A 22,068-nucleotide genomic window follows, 5' to 3' on the forward strand; every position below is an offset into this window, starting at 1 on the left:
ACTAAACTTGGAAATGGCAGTTTTGTTTTGTTGTGGATTTTTTTTTTTTCTTTTTCTCCAAACTTATTTTGTGGCCATCAGTCATACTACCTTTAAGCCTCTCTCATCTTGAAAACCTCTGCGCACCCACATGCTAAAGCAGCTGTTTATTACCACTTTGAGTCCCACAATGTACAGTGAAGAGGGTGCCAGTTAGAGAGTAGGTGCTACTACACTGACATCATCCAGGCAGGTTCCAGACACCCTATGAGTCACAGGGGGCTGAGAGCACCGTAATAAAGAGACCCTGGCTGATATACCCACCCCTGTACCTGAGGAAATGGTTCCACTGTAGGCTCCCTGTCAGGGTTAGCAATGACATGGCCAATTTCAAACCCCGACCGTAGGGCTACGCCTGCACTCAAGATAAGCATCTTGCTAACAAGACACTCGGAAGCCAAAACGGCAATTTTAAATAATCCCATTTATGACCAGACTCTTTTGGTGGAGACTGTTGCAGTGATTACTAGTGGTGCTGATTGTCATAGTGATACTGATTTTGTACAGCTTAAACTTCCTGTGTACTGGAAGAACAGTGATTGCGGTTTGCATAATAATTTTAATAATAATTAAAAATTGTCTGAAAATGAGTGTCTTTTCCTTGTGCAGTCTGAACCTAGCTTGTAGACCCAGAAGCTAAATCTAAAGGAGTGAGCTTGCAAGTTAGCTAGCAAAAGAAAATAATAGAACAAGCCAGCCATGTAATGTTAAGGGGAGAGTGATATTATTCAGAGGTTGTCTGGCTTGACTTTGTGTGAGTACAACGTACGGTCAGTAGGCTTTTGCCTCCATGCTTTGACAAGACCAAAGACTGTTTGATACAGTTTTTTTGTGTGCTAGAGAGAAAACTTTGTCAAACTCTGCGTGTGTGTGTCTGTGTCTGTGTACATGTCAGGTGGACCCTATACATGCTGATGATCCCTGCATCTCTGTAGAGATGTACAACGTGGCTGTCAGCCTCATCCAGAGCTTTGATGAGCTGGAGGCCAAAGATCAGAGGTATGTAACCCAGAATGCCCTTCACCTCAATTCCCTTGAGAAGCCTCCCTGTCCCCCTTACTGCCACAGGTCACCGAATTTGCTCCCCTATCACAGGAAACTAAGCTACTCTGCGAGACTAACGAGTGTACAAGTTTTTCTACATGGCTTTTTTATTCCCAGCACACAGACGGAGAAGGAGGGCTGCTCAGGTCTGCCAGAACGCGGGAGCGTGCTGGTGTTCCTGCCTGGCCTGGCAGAGATCCACTACATGCAGGATGCCCTGGCCAAGCTGGTGCGCAAGAGGTGGGTTAAACTGGGCCCTGTGGGGAGACGGGAAAGGAGAGGGAACAAGTACAGAGTGTCCAGGTCAGCCAGCATCCCAGCTGCCCTGCTGTGCTCTTTTATTTAAGTCAGGAGAAGGAGCTCAACCCCAGCAGAAATCGGAAATGTCACTTTGCACAATTACGAATGTCAGTCGCTGTACTGCGCTCTTATATTGACTGCTCATTCCCTCGTGTCCATTTAGATTTGATTATCATCACAGTCAGCTGCTGTCCTGTTATTGTGAGGCGTCATTAAAAGGATTATTGAATTGGCAGTGCATTTTTGAGAATGGGTCAGTCTGAGGGAGTGTATGTAGGATGCCTCACTTCATAACCATGCTGGGGCACCATGTTGAGGAAGGTGTAGTGTTCAAGGCCAGCTGTTCTTCATGTCCTGTGTGTCTGCAGTGTACAGGGCTGGGCCATGTGTATGCGTATGAATTGTATGTATGTGTGTGTTTTAGGCTGCAGGTGTACCCACTGCACTCCACAGTCACATTGGAAGAGCAGAACGGGGTGTTCCTTGTACCTGTCCCAGGCTACAGGAAGGTAGCTACTTGCAGTTCTCTTTTCGGTCTGTGTTATCTACATACAGTTGACTCTTACAGAAAGTGTGCTTGTTAATGCTGGTTTTCCTTCATTGTATCATCCTAGATCATCCTCTCAACCAATATCGCCGAGAGCTCTGTAACTGTCCCAGATGTGAAGTATGGTGAGCGGGTCGCCTCCTCTTCACTCCCCAGATCCGCCTTTAATGAAGACACAGGCTTCCCACTGTTTGACACCTCTGAAGTGTGTTTTTTCCTTGGCAGTGATTGACTTCTGCTTGGCGCGACACCTGGTGTGCGACAAAGAAACCAATTTCCAGTGCCTACGTCTCACCTGGGCCTCCAAGACCAACTGCAACCAGCGGCGAGGTGGAGCCCCGCTGCGCTTAATTTCTCACTCTTCTCACCTTGTGCTGGACTGTGACTTCACAGTGCGACTTGTCAACGTGGACACACTTTCATTGATGGATTCTCCTGTGTTGAACTTATGGCTGTACTGTACAAAGGTGGCATTCTAGTGTGGGTTTGGCTGGGCACGGTGGTGTGAACCTGCAGTTGAGAGTATATAATTTGACCAATGTCTGCCTAGCGTCTACAGAAATCTTGCCTGCTGTCTCCTGTTCAGGTCGGGCTGGCCGAGTGTCCAAGGGCTACTGCTACCGGCTGGTGACCAAGGACTTCTGGAAGAAGGAGATCCCGGACTTTGTGGTCCCCGAAATGCTGGTAAGGGCCTGCGAGCCGGGGGGGTGGGGGGGTGGGGACACGCGAGCGGCCCTGTAAGAGCACGACCGCCGCGTTGCGCTCCTCGCTGCAGTATCAGAGCGGCGTGGCTCACGCAGGCGGTGCTCTGCTGCCCTCCTTGCCCAGCGCTCTCCCCTGGCCAGCACCATGCTGAAGGTGAAGCTGCTGGACATGGGGGACCCGCGCTCCGTGCTGTCCACCGCCCTGTCCCCCCCCAACATCGACGACATCGGGAGGACCGTGCTGCAGCTCAAGGAGGTGTGTTCTCATCACAGTCTCGATTTGGATCGAATTTTAATTGTTTGTGTATTTTCTGCTTTGATACATGTTTAATACAGTGTATTTTCATAGCCTGAGACTGTGTAAGCCCACATGTGTAGGGTTGTGCCAAAGGGCATTCATAGCATTAATCCAACTCTTAATGGGTTTATATATATACAATACCAGTCAAAAGTGTGGACAGACTCGCTCATGGAAGGGTTTTTCTTTATTTTTACTGTTTTCCACATTTTAGATTAATAGTAAAGGCATCAAAACTTTGAAATAACACAAACGGAATTATGCAGCAACCAAAAGTGTTAAATAAATCAAAACTGTCTTATATTTTAGATTCTTCAAAGTAGCCCGAAAATATTCTTTAAATCTACTTCACTGTTTGTATTTATGGAAGAAACAAATTTTAAGTGCGTCTTTGAATGAATGTTTCCCATTATGTTAATCAGGTGTGTCCAAACTTTTAACTGGTACTGGTGGAATTACTGGTGTAATTTCCCTTTATATTCATTTCTGTGGGCCACACGTGAAGCTGTGTGTGAGTGTATCGTGTCTGTTTGTCTGTGAGCGACAGCGTTTTCTGTTTGCTGTGTATTGTGTAGCTGGGTGCCCTGTCAGTGAAGCAGGATGAGCAGGGTCAGAGCTGCTACGACGGAGAGCTCACCTTCCTGGGCCGAGTGCTGGCTCACCTGCCCGTGGACCTGCACCTGGGCAAAATGATCGTACTGGGCCACGTCTTCGGCTGCCTGGAGGAGTGCCTCATCATAGGTGGGGCTCCTGCGCGCAAGCGCCCTCTGCTGGAAACCCGCAGGAACAACCAGAGAAGCTTCCCTTTTGTAAAGGACCCATCAGTAACGGTTTAATACGTGTCTTTTTGCTGCCCAGGCTGGGGGAGTTAATGTTGTCTTTAATGTCTTCTTATGTACCAGTTGCTTTTGAGTTCAAAATGGCTGTGTGATTGAGTGCCGCTTTTTGTCCTTTCTGTCTCTATCAGCTGCCTCCCTGTCTCTGAAAAGCTTCTTTGCCATGCCCTCCCTGCAGCGGCTAGCAGGATATCGGTAAGCAAGCCATGTATATCAGACAAAATCAAGTGTGCATTGACACTAGGGTCACAGCCAGCGGCTCTGTCAACTGTTCAAGGGTATCTCTTCACTAGAGATGGCCAGAGCCACAACTGCATGTTGGAAAAGACCTGTCTTTACACACCACCTCTCTGAATACATGTAACTTTTGCAGAAGTGTTATGGTTGAATTCCCTGCTCTGATGGTCTGAATCCCCTGTGCAGGAGCAAGCTGGCGTTCGCGGGTGGCGTGCCGAGTGACTCCATCGCTTTCGTCAATGCGTTTAAGGTAGAAGTCTCCTAGCGCTCAGAATGTCCTCACACCTCTCTGTAAAACCGTGATAGGCTGTGTGGTTTTCCCTTACGGGGGGCGGGGGGGGGGGTGGTTGTTAGCGCTGAGGGTGTACTGCAGGTACCTCGGCCCCCTCTGCAATTTGGGCGGTAGGGTTGAGGAGCTGACTCACTTCAATAGGGGTCAGTGAGAGGGCTGTCAGTACGGGCATATTCCTCTTTGATGAATTATCCGAGGTGATGTCTCACCTCTCCGCTGTCTGCTTGTTTAGGCTTGGTACACGTCCAGGAGCAAAGGGGAGTTCCGACACCCAAAGGTGAGCGTTAACCTGTTGTCCAGTGGCACGCTGGACTGAGTTCTGCTGGGGCGTATCTCATTCTGTGTGCTTTCTGTGCCAGGATGAGCTGGAGTGGGGCAAAGAGAACTGCATCCAGATCAAGAGAATCAGGGAGGTACGGCACAGACGCCGTATACACCGTGCTCCTGAATGCTGTTTCACCATTAGCATCAGGCTGCTGTCTCTCATGTTGTAGCCGCTATATGTATGCAGTGTGCTACAGTGTACGCTATAGAGACTGATTACTGTAAAGGCTGAAAACAAACGAGCCCCATTTTTTCAAGTACACGTGTGACATCGCTAAGATCCACAGTAGTAAATTAGTACATTCCGCCCACAAGGTAATTGTTTTTTGAGTGTGCAAGTTGAAGAGAGCAGACAGCTTTATTGCTGCTGATGTTAGCAGTGAGGAGGACGGGGTGGGGTCTCTGCTGCCATAGGTGGCCGAGCTGTTTGAGGATCTGAAGAAGCGCGTGGCACAGTTCAACATGCACTTGAGCGAAAAGTCGCCACCAACGGACTACGCAAACGTCCACAAGCAGAGGTTCATTCTGCAGGTGGGTCAGCAACCACAGCTGCCCTGGGCCGCTCAGCCATAAGGAGAGAGACTCTCTTTCAATACAGTGACAGCTACTGTAGTCCATATTAAACAGTGACGGAAAAGTACTGCCGTTTTACGTACTATTAAATTTGTTGGTTTCTCTCTCTCTTCATATTCTCCCTGTATCTCTCTGTCAGATTGCAATCGCTGGAGCTTTTTACCCCAACTACTTCTCCCTGGGGGAAATAGATGAAGAACTGGCCTCTAAAGACCTGTCTGGCAACGACCCAAAAACAACAGTCATGGTATGCAGTTTGCCTGACCCCTGCAAAGCCCTGCTCCCACAGTCCCACTGAGACAAACACCCAGTGGGAAATGCTGCCAGATGATTGAACCAGATCGAAGATTAGCGCCATCCTGCTGCAATCTGTAACGCTCACGGCTTGACTCAAGAGCTGTGGCCTTGTGTTACCAGGGTAAATGTCTAAGCTTTGCTCTTTCAGGTCAGGAACTTACCTCCTTACAGCTTCCTGTACTACAAGCAGCTGCAGTCCCTGTTCCGGCAGTGCGGCCAGGTCAAGGCCATTTCCTTTGATGGCTCCAGGTAAGCAGGGGCGTTTCTGGAGGTAGAGTGGGCGTCCTCAGGTGTCTGTGCCCTGCAGCGCCTGTGGGCTTTGATCTTCAGGGTAACTCTGCATACAAAGGAAGGGACGCATCAACCCGCAGGACGGTGTTTTATTTGATATTGGGTGAAGGAGGTGGGAGGAGGCAGGGTGGCAGTGTAGCATTGTGATAAGGAGCAGGGCTCACAACTGAAAATTTGCTGGTTCACTTCCCTGCTGGTGCATTGCTGTTCTACCCTTGGGCAAGGTACTTAACCCAGAATTTCCTCAGTAAACATCCAGCTGTATAAATGGATAACATGCCAAAACTGTAATCTATGTAAGTCACTCTAGATAAGAGCATCTGCTTAATGACAATAATGTAATGTGGTGTAATGTGTTGTGTGTCTCCTCCCAGAGCGTACGTGGAGTTCTTCAGGACCTCCGCAAAGCACTTTGGCGTGCTCCCCGAGGTGTCCCTGGCTCTCCTCCTGAGCCACCAGCGCATGCCCCTGAGTCTGTCCGTGCACCCCACCGAAGAGGTGGAGGCCAAGGCCGGCGGCAGGACCGTGTCCCCCCTCCGATACGCACGGTGGGCCCCGCTCGGCCACGCGTACACCCGGCGCCCGAGGCCGCTGCAGGCCACGGTGCCAGGCGCGGGCCACCTGTGTGAGTGAAAGAGCGGCCCGCGCGCCGCCAGCGGTGGCCGCCGAGTTTCGCCCAGGTGCAGCCGAGCGCCAGACAGTCCCCATTCTGGGGGGCAGCGGCGTCCCGCGGTGACTGTCTGGCTTTGGAGCGCGGGTCCTGACTGCTGCTCGGAGCACTCAGGCTGTAGTCCTCATAGCTCCTCACAGGGCTTGATGCAGTCTGACACACTGACACTCTCTGTGAACTTCTGAGCTGCCGTGCGCAGCCAACCCCTCATGCCATTTTCTTGTCCGCTGACAGTAAAGTCCCATTGAGAAGATTTCCTAAAGTTCCTGAACCCCCCACCCCCTCCCCTCCCCCTGCCAACCTGCCATCGTGTGCTCTCTCCGTTTAGGGTGAATGTGGACTTTCAGAACCACTCAGTCTACCCAGTGGGTATCCTGAGCAGCACCACCGACCTGGAGAAGCTGCCCCCGAATCCAAACTTCATTGTCAGTATCACAGAGGTAAGCTTGAGTTCTCAGTCTCTCAGAGCAGGAGCTCGTCAGGGGCGGTATGCGGCACCCCTCCCTGTGGTCCGAGGCCTGTTGTTGGACGCGTGCTCTGTGGCCGCAGGTGGTGGAGGTGGGTCACTTCTGGGGCTTCCTGGCGGACGAGGCCAGCCTGGAGAAGCAGCGGCGGATGACGGCGGCCATTAACTCGCGCGAGCTGAGGCGCGTGTCGGTGTCCCTGTACCCGAGCCTGCTGTGCCTGGCGCCTTTCGAGTCCGAGGAGACGGGCCAGTACTTCAGGGCCAAGGTCCTGCACGTGTGGGGCAACAGTGTGGAGGTACTGTCTCACTGGAGTCACACGGGACCAATCGGAGAACACAGTGAGTGGGACTGTGATTGATGCCTTAACTGTGTTGTCTGGTTGCCAGGTGTTTTTCGTGGATTATGGCAACACCACACAGGTGAGCTGCAGCAGTCTGAGAGACCTGCCTGCTGACCTTGCCACACCGCCCTTCCAGGTAGCTTCCCAAACGCGCTTGAGTATGTGTGTGTGTGTGTGTGTGTGTGTGTGTGTGTGTGTGTGTGTGTGTGTGTGTGTGTGTGTGTGTGGGGGTGTGTGTGCGCGTGCGCATTTGTATATGTGTGTGTGTGTAGGCCTGCATGTGTGAATTTGTGTGTGTCTGTGTAGGTGTGTGTGTGTGTGTGTGTGTGTGTGTGTGTGTGTGCCCATGCATGCGCGTTTGTGTGTGTTTGTGTGTATGTGTAGATCTGTGTGTGTGTGTGCGTCCGTGCGTGCGTGTGTGTATGTGTGTGTGTGTGTGTGTGTGTGTGTGTGTGTGTGTGTAGGCCTGTGTGTGTGTATGTGTAGATCTGTGTGTGTGTGTGTGTGTGTGTGTGTGTGTGTGTGTGTGTGTGTGTGTGTGTGTGTGCGTCCGTGCATGCGTGTGTGTGTGTGTGTGTGTGTGTGTGTGTGTAGGCCTGTGTGTGTGTATGTGTAGATCTGTGTGTGTGTGTGTGTGCGTCCGTGCGTCCGTGCGTGCGTGCGTCCGTGCGTGCGTGCGTGCGTGTGTGCGTGCGTGCGTGCGTGCGTGCGTGTGTGTATGTGTGCGTGCATGCTTGTGTGTGTATGTGTGTGTGCGTGCATGCTTTGTGTGTGTGTTTGCCGTGTGTTTACAGACGTGTGACTGGCCTTGCCTGCAGGCGCAGGAGTTCCAGGTGGCCGGCATACGCCCCTCGGCGCAGTCCATGATCCTGGGGGGCCAGTGGAGCTGCGGCGCGCGCAACCGCTTCATCACGCTGGCCAACGGCCGCTCGCTCATCGTCTCGCTCTTCTCCATCCTGCACGGCGTCATGCGCGTCAGCCTCTTCATCAGCACCGACACCCTCAGCACCAGCGTGGCGGACATCATGGTGCAGGAGGGCCATGCCCAGAAGGCGGAGGAAAGCTTCGAGTCCAAGGTACCGCACCGAGGCTGGGAGGGCACAGTATGGGCGTGGGCACAGTAGAGCAAAGAGCAAAGCAGAATTCAGTAAGCTCAGGGTTCAGCAGCTTCAGCATCAGTCCAGCCCAATGTTGTCTGTCTGGTGTTCTGAGGGAGTATGTTAATAGCAGGTTTCAGTAAACACTCTATTGTATTGAGTAAAGGTCTGTATGGAAGGCTGCAAACAAACTGAGCCACTACCGTAGTATGTGCAGTTACGCCTAATAAGTTGTCATTATATATACATGGTAGCAGCCATATTGGCACTCCTAATGGAGTATATAGTACTTGACGAAGTAGTGTAAATGTGGAATGGAGTTTTGATGGAACTGACAAATCAACAGCTAAATTCAAAGCCAGTTGCAGCTGATTTAAAATTTAACAATTTTACCTGTTTTGTCGTGGGTAACTCCTGTTCCACAATGCCTAACTGCTCGGCACATGTGTGCAAAATGGAGGCCAGTTTAGTCAGTTAATGGCACGCCGGCTCAGCTGCCCTGACAGTGTTGAGCTGTGCCCTGCAGCAGAGCCACGAGGTGCTGCTGTCCCTCTACAAGGACCTGGAGGAGGGCACCTACATGGGCAACAGCACCAGCAGCTCCTGGAACACACGCAAGGAGGAGGAGAAGGAGCTGATCGACAGCCTGCTGGAGGCCTTCTCCAGAACCAACCAGGCCTCGCTTAAGTGCAAGGTATCCGTGTGTGTGCATGTGTATGCTGGGGGCACTCTGGTGCTTTCTGTGTGTCTGTGGTTGACACTGTATGATTGGTGTGTGTCATTGGCAGTGGGTGCATTTAGTACAGTATTTCCCAAACCTCTCCTGGAGGACCACTTGTCCTGCATGTTTTAGATCTCGGCCTGCTCCAACACAGCTGATTCAAATGATCATCTTATGAACTCCTGAAGCTGCTTAATAACAAACTGATCATTTAAATCAGCTGTGTTGTAGCAGGGAGAGATCTAAAACATGCAGGACAAGTGGTCCTCCAGGAGAGGTTTGGAAAATGCTGATTTAGTGGATACAGTGCAGTATAGTGTTAAGAATCAGGGCTTGCAACCAGAAAGTTGCTGGTTTGATTCCCTGCTGGGGCACTGCTGCTGTAGCCTTGGGCAAGGTGCTTAACCCAGAATTGCCCTTTATCCACCTGTATAAATGAAACGCATGTAAGAATTGTATCCTCTGTAAGTCGCTCTGGATAAGAGCATCTGCTAAATGACTGTAATGTGTGTGTGTGTGTGTGTGTGTGTTTGTGTGTGGTTGAGGAGACTCTGTTTGATGCCATTTCTGTGTCTATGTTTGCTGCCTTGTGATTGGTGTATACCATAGGTAGTGGGTGTGAGTGTGTGTCTGTGGCTGCAGGTCTGTGACTGTTGTGTGTGGCAGTGTGTTCTCGTTACTGAGGCAAATGTGACCCTTACAGGTTCCGGTACACGGCCCAGCCAGTCCTCACAGAGCCACCTTCCACAGCATGAGTAATGTGTCACAGTACAGGTGAGCAGGAGGCCGGGAACCCTCACACCGCTGCAGCTTTAGGCAAAAGTGGCAAAATGTGTTTCCAGAATAGTATAGTATATCTTATACTCAGGACTACTGGGAGGGCTTCTGTTCTCTGCAGGTCAGTGGTAATAGACAGGGACAGTATCAACTCTGTGGCTGTGAACGACAGTCCTGAAGACAAACACCTAAGGATGCTGGTGGCCGGGTTTGTGTCCGTCAGCAGTTCAGGTAAGCTCGGGCTCGGTGTGTGTCTGTGTGTTTGACAACCCCACGCATAACAACACCAAGTAAGGCTTTGAATATGGATGCTACACATAAATTCAGTTGTCCTGTGAAGGGTACAGTTTAATAAATATGTTGGTCAGGAACAGAGCTTGAAGTGTGTGTGCGTGTGTGTGCGTGTGTGCGTGTGTGTGTGCGTGCGTGCGTGTGTGTGTGTGTGTGTGCGTGTGCGTGCGCGTGCGTGCGTGTGTGTGTGTGTGTGGTCTGCAGGCTCTCACATTCTCCTGAAGGAGACCACCCTGCTGCCCATGATCCACGGCCTGCCCTCCCTGCTCTGCATGCTCTTCACCCCCATCATGGAGCTCCGGTGAGTCCGGGGACACCCCCCCCGCGCGGTCAGCGCTATCACCAGATTATCCTCAGCGCCCGTTCACTCGCACATAACCTCTCTGCACCGCCAGCACCAACGAGGAGCGAACCTGCTACTCTGGCGCCCTCTGCGGGCTGGGATGGAACCCGCTCACCCAGGAGGCCGTTCTGCCCGAGCACGACATGGAGCTGGCCTTCGATGTGACGTTTGATGTGGAGGATATCACAGAGGTGAGGTTCTGTGTGTGCAGTGTGGCCGTTAACAGTGAGCGTGGCTGTGTAATTGAGCGCAAAGTATGTCTGCTTGCTTTTATTTTCTGTTGGACTGTTTTTCAAGTGTGGAGTTTGTTGCCTGTGAAGGTTTTCATGGGTTATTTGGGTGAGAGAAAAAGCAGCATTAATGTTTTAATGCATCACACTGATTTGAATATAACTAGATCCTTCAGACTGTTCCTTTTATAGAATTGTGGTGTTTAATGTTTAAACAGATGAAGAAATCAAAATATACTTCAGGGGTTGGTCATTATTTGAAGCATTTAGTAAGTCTAGAATAGTTTTAGCTACGCTGAGCAGCAGAAACCAAAAAAGAAACTTACAAAACCCCTCGGCCACCCAGCTAGCCTGATTTCAGAAGAGCCCTGGCATGTAACCACCCATTTGCCTTCTATCCTGTACATCACACAGCAGCTACACTAGCATCTTCCTGAGTAGTAGTTCTGTTCTCTCCCAACAGATCAACGCCCTGCGAGGGGACATCAACCGGCTTGTGTGCGAGGGGCCGAACGGGCCCCTTCACCTGGGGCCCGAGAGGGTGAGCCGCCTGCAGGAGAGCGCCAGGGACCGCCTCATCAGGTAGCTGCCACTTTCCTACAGATACAAAGGCCTGTCACACAATAACTGGCTACTGATGTAAGCCATAAAGGCCTGCCAGACTCAATGACATCTTTGGGTCAGTTCTCTTGTCGCATATGTTATGTTTTTCAAGACTAAAATGCAGTAATGCATTTTTTATCCATTGCATTTCACTGGCTGGGGCAATTGACTGCCATTTCAACAAAATGAGCCATGCTATTACAACAGCTTCCTCACGTTACACCAGAAAAGGGGGGGTTGGGTATATTAGTTTCTCACTTGTGTAGGGAAACATTTTTCTAAATAGAAGACCAACAGGAAAATGGTGGGCCTTGGGTGCCAGCTACTCATACCCCTTCTTGTATGAACCCTAAAATATGCCTTCACTCCTGTGTCTGTCACCCAGGCTGTTTACAAAGTCACCCCCAAGAGAGCACATCACCCCTTGTTACTATGAGAAACCCAAAGAGTGGAACCAGGTAAGCTTTGCTCTCAGCCTACGGCATTGTCCAGGTACTGTGTCCTGGGCTCCCCTCATCTACTGAATGTGTTGTGATGTGATGTGATTTGATTCTGTCTGTCATTTCCCTCGCCTTGCAAGTGCAAAACAGAACTCCATCACAAAATCTTTTATTTCATATAAGCCGAGCTGTAGTACTGTGCGTTAGAAAGGCAGCTTGGACAGTCACTGAGGAGAAGTGTTTCCTCGGGCCGGTTGCATAAATAGTCATTTGACTATGGCTACAGGCACTCAGAGCGAGCGGACATGCAGTTGCTAAATTGGGAAGCCCGTCTGAAAAAATGTCAGCGCTTGAGTTTATTTACAACATGAGGCATTAATGAATCATTTGACGACATGTAACTCGCATGTACCTAATCCAGAGAGAATGCCAAACTGTCTCACAATAGCTTGCCAGCTGGCTGCTAGCACTGTTAGTATACTAGCTAGTAAGCTGGCTGGCTAGCAAGCTTGATTTTAAATATATCCAAGTGTCAGAGTGATATATAGAAGGTGGGATATATTCTGTCTGCTCTTGGGAAGGTTGGGAAGTAAGTGCAGTGTTGCTTGCCATTTGGCATTGTGTCAGTCTCAGCTCAGCTATGTCTCATTTGTGTGGCTACATGTATATATGTGCTCACTGTGAATGCACAGCATGTAAGATCATTATACTTGAATGACATTAAAAGGTCAAAAACAGGGACTGATCACATTCATGTAGGAAAATCCAGCTTTATGTTCATTACCTACCTTATGTATTATCCACATGCCACACAGGAATATGGCATCCGGTGTGTGTACCTTCCTGTCTCCTCCCCTAAAGATGACATCATTACTGCATTTGCACTGTCTGAGGCATACACAGCTGTGTAGTTAAAGCTGTAGAAGGCATTAGTAGTTGGAGTGTTATAGGTTACTCATATATAATGAATGGTTTATCCTTGTTGTGGTATTTCTCGAATTTTTTGCAACTTCAAGGTTAACCTAGGGAATCAGTGGTCTAACCTTTGAACTAAAATCCATCTAGTCAGTATAGTGCAACAGGACAGTACACTGCAGAAAATGGCTAACAAAAAACCATCTAAAAACTGTTTCCAATATTTTTACAATGTCAGTAAGCCCTCAAATCATGTTGAAGTAATTTTCCCAGGACTAATTAAGCCCTTTGTAGTATAAAAGGTGATTATATAAAATTATTGTTGAACCAGAACAGCAGTTGCTTCATATTTGTTCCTCTCTGCCTGTAGTGATCAGCTTGCACATTAAGGTAGTTTGTACCCCCTTCTGTCTGTTCGAATGCAACATCTGTTTGGGGAGGTTGTATGCAAAATCGTCAAGGAGCCACAGAGAATAAGGCAAATTAGCTCGTTTTATTGCTAAATTAAAAAATAATTGCACTGATTCCTGTTGTGAGGAAAAACACACAAAATTGTGATTGAGTTATACTTGGCTTAATGTAATCAACGGTCCACCTGTTTGTGTGTGTGTGTGTGTGTGTGTTAGGTTGAGCCCAGCCAGAAGATGGAGCTACTGCAGAAGGATGACTTGCACAGCCGAGGTGTCCTGTTCCAGCTGCACCCCGTCACTCTGCTGGCCATGTGAGCGAGAGCCCGCTCCGTGCCAGCGTCACCCGCTTCTCCTCCTCCTTCTCAATTTGTCTTTTGTTGATGAGGCTGAGAGAGGGGCCATTTTCTGTTATTATACGCACACAGTGTGATGTCTGGCTCTGATCCTTCTCCTATGTTAAATATCCAGCCTCAATAATCCCCCAGTTCACATTGCTGCCACCAGAGGGCGGTGTTTTGATAAAATAAATCACCGGTGTTTCAGTTGCATACGTCTATCTTACCTGGCTTCAGAAACTGAAAAGAGTGAGCGTGTTCACGTCGAGGGGCAGTCGTGCTGGGGAGATTGGAGCAGCACTGGCTCCACTCCCGGGAACACTGTGTCCCAGCCACCTGTTTCTGCACTGACCCACACTGTGTCCGCAGCAGACTGCAAGCCTGCGAGGGCCAGTGTCTTGGGGATTAGGGGGTTTGTCATGGGAAGATTCCGTACTTTCCAAGTGAACCATTTCCTGACTGCCACTGTGTCCTTTAGCAGTGATAATGAGGATGTATTTATCTGCAACAAACATGTCAGTGTTTCTACAGAAGCAAGGCATTGCAGACACAGGTGGACGTTGTATCACACTGTAGTAGAACCAAGTACAGTACCTTTTCTATCACCTGTGTTTTATCATTTCAATATACACTTCACATTTTAACCAACAGTGTAGTGCACCACTGCTGAATGGCATTCAATTCACATTGCTGTTGTCCTGTGAGAATTGTACTGTAGTCCTGAGACAGCCATTGTGAATCTTTATGATGCTCCATATATTATAAAAACCCTTGCCTGAATTGGCTAGGTGAAAAGACCATTTTAGCATGTCGATAAAGCTAAAGGCATACTGTCTGCACTGGTTTAACGATGTCATTTTTGCTGAAAGGTTAATGATACAGGTCTGCTTCCTGCGTGCATATTCACAAAAATGCTCTGACACTGATAAGCAAGGACTCATACCACAGGGAGTGCTAAAATGAGTATAAATAGCATGTCATCTCCAGTGTCCTGAAACTGTCCAGCATTGCATACCCTCACTCAACATCTAACGCCATTCGGAAAGCCTGAGAAGGAACTCAGGGTAGCCTTCACTTTAGACTGCCGGGGGCCTCCTATAAAACACCCCTCTCCTGGTTTGGAAACTAGTGGGCTCAGTTACCCTGCTTTGTCTTTCAGTGCCTTATCAAAATGTAAAATTTCCTGGATTTCAGTGTCTTTTTTTCCCAATAATTTGAAAGTAGAAGGAGATACATTTAGGAACGTTTATTTTCGCATTCATTAATGAGTACATCATAAGTGCAAATAGTTAGAGTCCAGGACTAAGAAGAACTACATTGAACAGTACAAAGTTGGACAGGATTAACAAGCTGGCAGTCTCACTACAGAGATTGCTTTTTTTTTTTTCCTTTTTTTTTCCTCTTTTTTTGTAGTAGTATTAGTAGTTCAACAACGGTACCTAAAAACATGAGTTTGTGTAGTTCCTTATAGTTATACAAAACCAAATGCTACAGTAATCATACCTAGTAAGTACATTGTTTAATTATTTGTGCTGGAAAACACCAAAAAAACATTAGTCCACAAGTCTATTTGATGTTTCAGATTTTATATATATATAGCATTTATATATATATATATAATCTCGGAGAAAAGAGAAGCCCCACCAGCAACCCATTGACATGAAGCACTTTTAACTAATCGCAGCAGGGCACTAAAGCCGGAGAAGCCTTTTTTTTTTTTCTTTTTTTGCGACACAGTAAGTTATCAGCATTGCTTTAAAAAAAAAGTAGCAGGAAAAAAAAACACTAAAAAGATATCAAATATTACTTAAGATTTACTTCATGCACTTAATAAGCAACACAAAAACACATCTAGCCTTTTTTTTTTTTGATTTTTAAACTTTTACCTTCATCACTAGACTTTAGTGCTTGACGTGAGTGATGTAGCGCATTTACTCTAAGGTTATCGACAGCTCGGCCGGGGGCTTCTCCACTGCTCGCGGCTTTGTTTTAGTTTTGGAACACCACGGTGCTGACAAATGGTACTACTCTCCGGTAACGTGTGGGCCCTCCAACCGTCATCCAGCTGTCCCTGTGCAGGGCGCGTTGGCCTGTCTGCTGGACCAGGCCTACTCCGCCTTCCGCTTGGCGCCTGGGATCTTCGCCTGGATCCTGGAAGGTCAGACAAAGTGCTCAACTTTTCAGAAAGACAGCCAGCATGTCAAGTTGTGAACAGCTGTCAGTGTAACGTTAAATTGCACCTTCTTAAGCCTGTAATGGTAAGGCACCCTAAAAATTTTAAATAGACGACTTGTCTCTAATAATACAGGTAAGGAGGTACGCTTGAGCTTAATCTACTTAAAATTGCTGTGATGTACAGCTATGAATTACATGTTACAATGCTTGAGATAAAATAAGTTCTCCTAAATCATTATTCAAACACTAGTGATAGAACGTGCTGTTTTTGTTGACGTGCACAAAATGTCCCTACTGTGCTCTTTAGTGGTATGACAGTGTGTGTACATGACCTGTTAGACAGCAGGGCTGTGAGCAGGACTTACTTTCCCACCACAGAGTTGACGTGGGTCCTTATTAGTCCCAGGTACTGGTCGATCTGTGCCTGCAGTGACAAAAAGGGGCGTGGTGTGATGACAAGCGCTTCGTTCCCAAAGCTGTACTGCTGCAGAAATTAACAGGAGCAGCAAGGCAGAGCATGGCAGTGCATCCTTACCTGGTATTTCTCATAGACCACAGGCATAGTGAACATGGACACCACGGCTGCAGAGGAGAGAGGAGAGCACATTACTGCAGTCTGTAGTATTTTACGATAAATACTAATATTTACAATAAATACAATATTTCACTATAAAAGCATAGGTGTGGCTTACTAGGTGTGGTGGAAGCACAGACACTTGTATTTGAAACCAACATTTGTACTGTAAGGCACAGTATCTGAGACCAGGCTTGAAACAGTGCTACGTATATACGACGGCTTTAAGCATGTATACATGCTCCTTCCACCACCTGTCTTGAACCCTGTCTTTACTCGTGTAATCATTGACCCAACAGCACCTAGAGCGCACCTGTGTTCTGGCAGTGTACTTAAGATACTGTGCTCCACTAATCAGGGTGAGAACTCGTGCAGGAATGAGCCGTGTGATAACAGAGCCCATGTGTGAAGCCGATAGTACAGTACATATGTGTCAACCTAGAAGCAGAGAATTGACACCCGAGTACAACACTGCCACTGACTTAAATCAAGGAGGCAGGCCCTGTAATAGATGCCAGACCTGAGATGAGATGCATGTTGTGATTTGAACATGAAAAAGACACTTAATATGTATTCTATAAGACTGGAGGTTAGTACAGGTGTGCAGTCACATAGAGATGGGAACTGAGCACGTAGCCTGAAAACAGCAGATTCATTTCCCAGATGCACAGGGCACAGCAGTTATGCCTTTGAACTGGAGACTAAACCTGAAATGCTTAAGTAAATATCTGACAGAATGAATAAAAAATCTGAGCTATGCAAGTCGGTCTGGGTGTAGTAATATATATCTAAACACACAAAGAGAATGTGCTCTTACAGTTTATGGGTCACAGCTGAGCGTCAAATGTGGGAGGGTGGCAGTGGAAGGGTCCTGCGATTTAGCGCAGCTGGGTATCAGTACTGTTTGTACTATACGTTATGGTTTGATACAGTGTAAGCCAGGAGAGTGATGTATTTGTCACTGAGGGTGTTCAGCTAGCAAGCAAATTCGGTCATTTTTCAAATGTTTAATTTAGTTAGTGAGCTAGTAATTTAACTAGTGAGAGAGCTAGCTGACTACAAAGTAAATAAATGAAATACCGAATAAATTAGCTAAATGATGGTATGGTATTGCTCCAAGCTGTAAAAATGACATCCTTATTATTTAGCTAGCTAGCTAGCGAAGTGCGCTATAATGAACATGTTTCTGTTACAATCATAAAGTGAACATATTAAAGCTGAGAAAAGACAATAAGAAATGTTACTTGGGGACAAGGGGATTTGTAATAATATTTGGGCAGGAAAACTAAAATGAACTAATAGATTTAAAAAGTAGGCTTTCACAGAATGGTCCAAATTTAGGATTTAATTGTGTGGCCACAAGAAGTTGTCTCCAGTTTCTCTGTGGTTAAATATGCTTAGATGACATTTTCCCCCTGAAGACTGGGGCATGCCCTACCAGCCCATAACTTGGCGAATGGCATACCTGGCATCCCAAACATTGTAATAACGTGAGGCACTGTTGTGTGAGAATAGGAGAGGGAGCACCGTGAGGAGGTGCGGTAGCTCAAGGGAGGTTTCTCACCCATGATGAGAAGCGTCAGGCCATTGAAGAGAGCCCCCACGTACGTCAACAGCCACATCAGCACTGCAAACTGAAACGGGAGCACACGCTACAGTTAGCATGCTGTGCTAGCACAGGGACACCTCAGAGAGCTGGAGCCGGTTGCTGTACAGGTTCTGTATCATGAAAATGTACGAATTCTGGAGCATATGCTTTAAGCTGTGTTCACATAAACACCAAGAATTTGAATGCATCTACTCTCCTGCTGATGAATTTTGTGATGTGATCATCACAAGTTTGATGTAGACAAGTTAGATTTTTTACATTATGATGATTACGCACCACACTGACAAAAAATCAGCGCTGCCTTGTACTTGTGAAGAGAACAAGATGAGTACATACACCATGGCAAGTTCAGAACAGAAGGACAGCTACAGTTCTTGTACACGAACGTGACCTTAGACTTTGTCCCAGGTTCATCTGGACTAAGCCAAAATAATCTTGCGGATCAGGAATTGTCAGACAGCTTTAAAATCCGTATTGCAACTCATATGATTTGGATGCTAACAGAGGAGCTGGCATTCTTTGCTGTGCATTGATCACTGGTGATTTTACTATACAGGAATGCAGTGTTACTGTACAGGTGTTTAGTGTGGAGTGCGCAGACAGTCTAACCTTAAGCGAATCCACCAGATCCTGCACCAGGAAGAGCCTACGCAGCTCCTTCAGGGTGCTGTTCAGGTAGAGCTGGGCGTTGTCTGCATACTTCTGGATCTGGTCCTGAGACAGAGCAATCTCCATATCCAGATAGGATCTGTAGGGAAACGTAGAGACGGGCGTCTGACGGAGGCTCTCCGCACAGGCCCGCACACACACGCCCGCACACACATGCACGCACGCACACGCACGCACACACACGCACACACACACACGCACGCTGGCACGGGGAGGCTCGGCGCTCACTTGAAGGGGTGCCCCTCGTCGGTCTTCTGCACGGCCTGCAGCACGGACTTGTAGATCCTGAAGCTGATGGTGGCGGAGAGGGCGGCGAGGGCGAGGTAGGCCACCACGCTGACCACGCTGAACTGGGTGAGCGAGAAGAGGAGGAGCAGGACGCTGCCGAACACGATGCCCGTCTGTTTCAGGTCCCGCCAGTACAGCAGGTCCATGGCTGCGGGGGGGGGAGGGACCCGGCAGGGTCAGTATCAGAGGTGGAAAACCCCGGCTTCAGAAAGTCAAAGTCCTGCCACGTATTTGTTCCACCCATGCACTACACCAGCTGGATTTAATTAGCACAACTCTTCAGCCAGGTAGAGGGGCTAATTAGTGAAATCACCTTGATTAGTGAATGGCTAGAACAAATGCATGGTAGGACTTTTACTTTCTGAAGCTGTGGTTTTCCATCTCTGGTCAGTCCCTGATTCAACGTCATGTCTGGGGCTGCTGTATGTCACTGCACCCATGCATCTATGGCCATCAATCAAGACTAGAATCTGAAGCTTTATTATTCATATCGAATCAATATGCGATGATGAAACCTTTATTGAGACACCATGTTTCGGTGGCCAGATGTCTCAAAATTGGAGGTATGAAAAAAGCTTTGATTACATGTTTGAAAGTAGTAACAAATGTCCCTGTGGATTTGTACAGGGGAAAATACAAATGAGTTGCAACACTAGTCAAGGATTTCTTCTCTACAATGACATACTTTCTGGGGATGCCCTAGCATGGTATGCATCTCTTTGTTTAATATGTAAATTACATATTTGACAGTCATTTAATAGTATTTGCTGTGCTCTTTGATATGTCTTGGAATCAATAATATCTTTCATTTAATCATCTATTGAAACAAAACTGCAAAGTTATGATTATCAGGATTATTTGGGTCAGCCCAGTTCAGTCTATCTAATGAAACCCTATGCATCTCAGGCTCAGGTTGGGTTTGGCCATGAAGTGCTTGGGTTTAAAATTCAGCCCCAATCAAAGCTAATGCAGAGTAAGCTACTCCAGTGTTAGTATTCGGGCACATCTATGAGAACACCAAGACGCAGTAAATGATTAGAGTGTAGTAGCACCAGTCCACCTCCCAACTCAAACCACCAGCCAGGACTACAGAGGCTGTGCTTCAGCAGTGTTCAGATTAGTTCAGTGTTCAGATCGGTTCCGGCCCTTATTCTCCACTGAATACATTATTCACTAGCACTATTTCAACTGCATAAGCAGCGTTTCCACAGGGCTTCAGATTCCCAAGTGAATACATTTCCCTCCCACTGCGTTTCCTCTCTGGTGCATAATCCTCTCACACTATATTACCAGCACAATCTGATCTGAGCAAATTCATATCATCCTCTACAGAAGGCAGCGTCTGAACACTGGATCAGTTCACAGTCTTCCTACTGTGATCTCTGTCATTTTTTATGAGGGGCTAACAGAGCTACGCCAGGCAGGCTGCCTCTCAGCAGAGTAAAAAAAGTACACTGCAACAAAGTCGGATCCGCATGAATGACATTTGCATCAGTTTTGCATGGCGAGCTGTTTGAAGTCTGCCAGGCGCTATTTCGAGCGCCGGGGCGGTTTGCATCTGCGCGCAGGGCTATCGGCGAATCTTTTGTAACGCGGTTATCAGTTGAGGCCCGCACATGGCGCGGTCGCACGCTCGTTACCGCGGCGCGCTTCGCCCCCGGGGGGGTGGCGTGTACCTGGCGCACCTGAACGGCACGCTCACGGGGGCCCGGTTTAATGATTGAGCCGCTTGTCCGTCGGAAAAGGCGACAGAAATAGACCCGCTATCGCTGTGTCCAGATTAGAGCGCAAAGTGACCGGGGGGGTCACATGGGCCCCGCTGCTGTAGGCGGCGGCTGGGACTGCTGCAGACAGCGCACTGTCCAGCTGTGGGACGAGTCTAAAGGCCCTTCAGCCACTCAGCCTCATTTGACTGGTGGCAGACCTCCCTGGACTGTGCGCTGCGATTCCTATTTTTATCACTATGGTAACACAACAATAGACAGACATAGAAAGTCCTACCAACACGTACTAGCTATGTTACATTGCATCCACTACCAATTGTCTTATTATTGCTCAGTTGTGGATGCTTTTCTTTTCAAACTAATTAGCGGTGTCAGCTTTAATTATTTAAGAGCCCGTTCAAGCGAGTGAAAGACGACCCTCAGAAGTGGCCACTTGAATCTAACTGTACATAAACAAGCTTTGCCTTGAGAGTAACCTTTGCAGATGGCTTCATGAATATTCTCTGCTCGCTGTGAGCGTACCCAGCTGAGAAGTGTTTCTGCGTCCGGCTTTGTTCTAGGCTGCAGCCGAGCTTGCTGCCTGGTGCCTGCTCCCCACACATTGTTTAACATTTGCTTCTAAATTATTAAGAGCCTGCCTACGTGCGCATGTGGCCGATACAGAGCGCAGAGCTCTAACAGCAGCCTCTGTTCACACGCCTACAACGCTGAAATAAGCCTGAACTCAACAGCACGGAGTGTTCATCTGGAGGTGCCTCCTCTCCGCACACCGATGGCCCCGGCTCAGAGGCAGAGAGCCAGCACAGCGGCTAATGGACAAGGAAATCAATACATCTTCCCGGCAGTGTCACTATGTAGCACAGTTTACTCCTCGAGGTAAAATCTCTGTCATTTGCACTGCCCAGACCAGGCAGGACATTTAGAGAGCCTTCAGATGCATGAAGGCGAGTGAGTGAATATCTACCCTGACTGAAGTCTCTTTATCACCTGGGTTCTCTGACAGCCTCTCTGCTCTGTCTGGCTTGATGGTCTGCGTTATCGCCCGCCTCTCTTTATGCCAGAAGGTAAGGAGATGCAGGAGCGTTGCCATGTGAACCAGCTGGTCATTGTGAAGAGCCTGACCGACCGCGTTACTGCAGTGAGGATGGATAGTTGACGGCTGCACTTGTTCTATGCGCGCTGCTGTTCTAGCACCTGCACACCTCTGGGGTGTGTGCGAGAGAGAGAGCGTACGCCTTTCAGAAATCCTCTCTGGCTCCGGGATAGCGAGCGCAGGCAGCGGCCCTGACTGCCGTCCCCTGTGTCCCTCGGCTCGCTCTAATTTTAGACGTGGCGCAGCGCGCGGGGTGCAGATAGCGGCCGCTTTTCCGCCGCCCTCCTCCTCGGACAGGGCTCCGAGAGCGGGCAGGGCGGGACGGGACGCACGGCCGGCTCCACTCCGAAAATTAACCCCCACCCCCCTCTGTGCGGGAGCCGTTGACCCGCTTCCTGATCAATAACCCCGATCAATAACGAGCTGCTAACAGCTGCGCCCTTCAATCCAGCACGACAGCCGCCCGCCTCCCAACGCCTCCCCAAGCCTACCTTACCCATCTCCGACAGAGCCGA

At 48.5% G+C, this 22,068-nt stretch overlaps 2 protein-coding genes across 5 annotated transcripts in view; one reads left to right on the forward strand and one right to left on the reverse strand.

The window, feature by feature from the left end:
- Nucleotides 1-13,401, forward strand: part of tdrd9 (tudor domain containing 9) — a 29,324-nt gene extending 15,923 nt beyond the window's left edge. Inside the window, exons 13-40 of the mRNA XM_036542302.1 lie at nucleotides 935-1,038; nucleotides 1,201-1,323; nucleotides 1,808-1,892; nucleotides 1,998-2,055; nucleotides 2,156-2,260; nucleotides 2,517-2,614; nucleotides 2,759-2,890; nucleotides 3,508-3,673; nucleotides 3,900-3,963; nucleotides 4,192-4,255; nucleotides 4,530-4,574; nucleotides 4,657-4,710; nucleotides 5,036-5,152; nucleotides 5,334-5,441; nucleotides 5,640-5,740; nucleotides 6,157-6,330; nucleotides 6,781-6,892; nucleotides 7,002-7,214; nucleotides 7,306-7,395; nucleotides 8,078-8,335; nucleotides 8,883-9,050; nucleotides 9,781-9,851; nucleotides 9,976-10,085; nucleotides 10,350-10,446; nucleotides 10,541-10,679; nucleotides 11,182-11,300; nucleotides 11,707-11,779; nucleotides 13,303-13,401. Of these exons, the coding sequence (XP_036398195.1) occupies nucleotides 935-1,038; nucleotides 1,201-1,323; nucleotides 1,808-1,892; nucleotides 1,998-2,055; nucleotides 2,156-2,260; nucleotides 2,517-2,614; nucleotides 2,759-2,890; nucleotides 3,508-3,673; nucleotides 3,900-3,963; nucleotides 4,192-4,255; nucleotides 4,530-4,574; nucleotides 4,657-4,710; nucleotides 5,036-5,152; nucleotides 5,334-5,441; nucleotides 5,640-5,740; nucleotides 6,157-6,330; nucleotides 6,781-6,892; nucleotides 7,002-7,214; nucleotides 7,306-7,395; nucleotides 8,078-8,335; nucleotides 8,883-9,050; nucleotides 9,781-9,851; nucleotides 9,976-10,085; nucleotides 10,350-10,446; nucleotides 10,541-10,679; nucleotides 11,182-11,300; nucleotides 11,707-11,779; nucleotides 13,303-13,401 (3,147 nt within the window). The remainder of the gene's footprint in view (nucleotides 1-934; nucleotides 1,039-1,200; nucleotides 1,324-1,807; nucleotides 1,893-1,997; nucleotides 2,056-2,155; nucleotides 2,261-2,516; nucleotides 2,615-2,758; nucleotides 2,891-3,507; nucleotides 3,674-3,899; nucleotides 3,964-4,191; nucleotides 4,256-4,529; nucleotides 4,575-4,656; nucleotides 4,711-5,035; nucleotides 5,153-5,333; nucleotides 5,442-5,639; nucleotides 5,741-6,156; nucleotides 6,331-6,780; nucleotides 6,893-7,001; nucleotides 7,215-7,305; nucleotides 7,396-8,077; nucleotides 8,336-8,882; nucleotides 9,051-9,780; nucleotides 9,852-9,975; nucleotides 10,086-10,349; nucleotides 10,447-10,540; nucleotides 10,680-11,181; nucleotides 11,301-11,706; nucleotides 11,780-13,302) is intronic.
- A 1,438-nt stretch (nucleotides 13,402-14,839) lies between these two features.
- rtn1a (reticulon 1a) overlaps nucleotides 14,840-22,068 on the reverse strand; it is a 56,831-nt gene continuing 49,602 nt past the window's right edge. For all 4 annotated transcript variants that reach the window (XM_036541627.1, XM_036541628.1, XM_036541629.1 and 1 more), the window contains 6 exons: nucleotides 18,677-18,884; nucleotides 18,389-18,527; nucleotides 17,735-17,804; nucleotides 16,132-16,178; nucleotides 15,962-16,020; nucleotides 14,840-15,572 (listed from right to left, as the gene is read on the reverse strand). In XM_036541627.1, coding sequence (XP_036397520.1) covers nucleotides 15,530-15,572; nucleotides 15,962-16,020; nucleotides 16,132-16,178; nucleotides 17,735-17,804; nucleotides 18,389-18,527; nucleotides 18,677-18,884 — 566 coding nt within the window. In that variant the 3' untranslated portion in view covers nucleotides 14,840-15,529. The remainder of the gene's footprint in view (nucleotides 15,573-15,961; nucleotides 16,021-16,131; nucleotides 16,179-17,734; nucleotides 17,805-18,388; nucleotides 18,528-18,676; nucleotides 18,885-22,068) is intronic.

The sequence above is a fragment of the Megalops cyprinoides genome, chromosome 12 (assembly GCF_013368585.1).
Source record: "Megalops cyprinoides isolate fMegCyp1 chromosome 12, fMegCyp1.pri, whole genome shotgun sequence".
NCBI lineage: Eukaryota > Metazoa > Chordata > Actinopteri > Elopiformes > Megalopidae > Megalops > Megalops cyprinoides.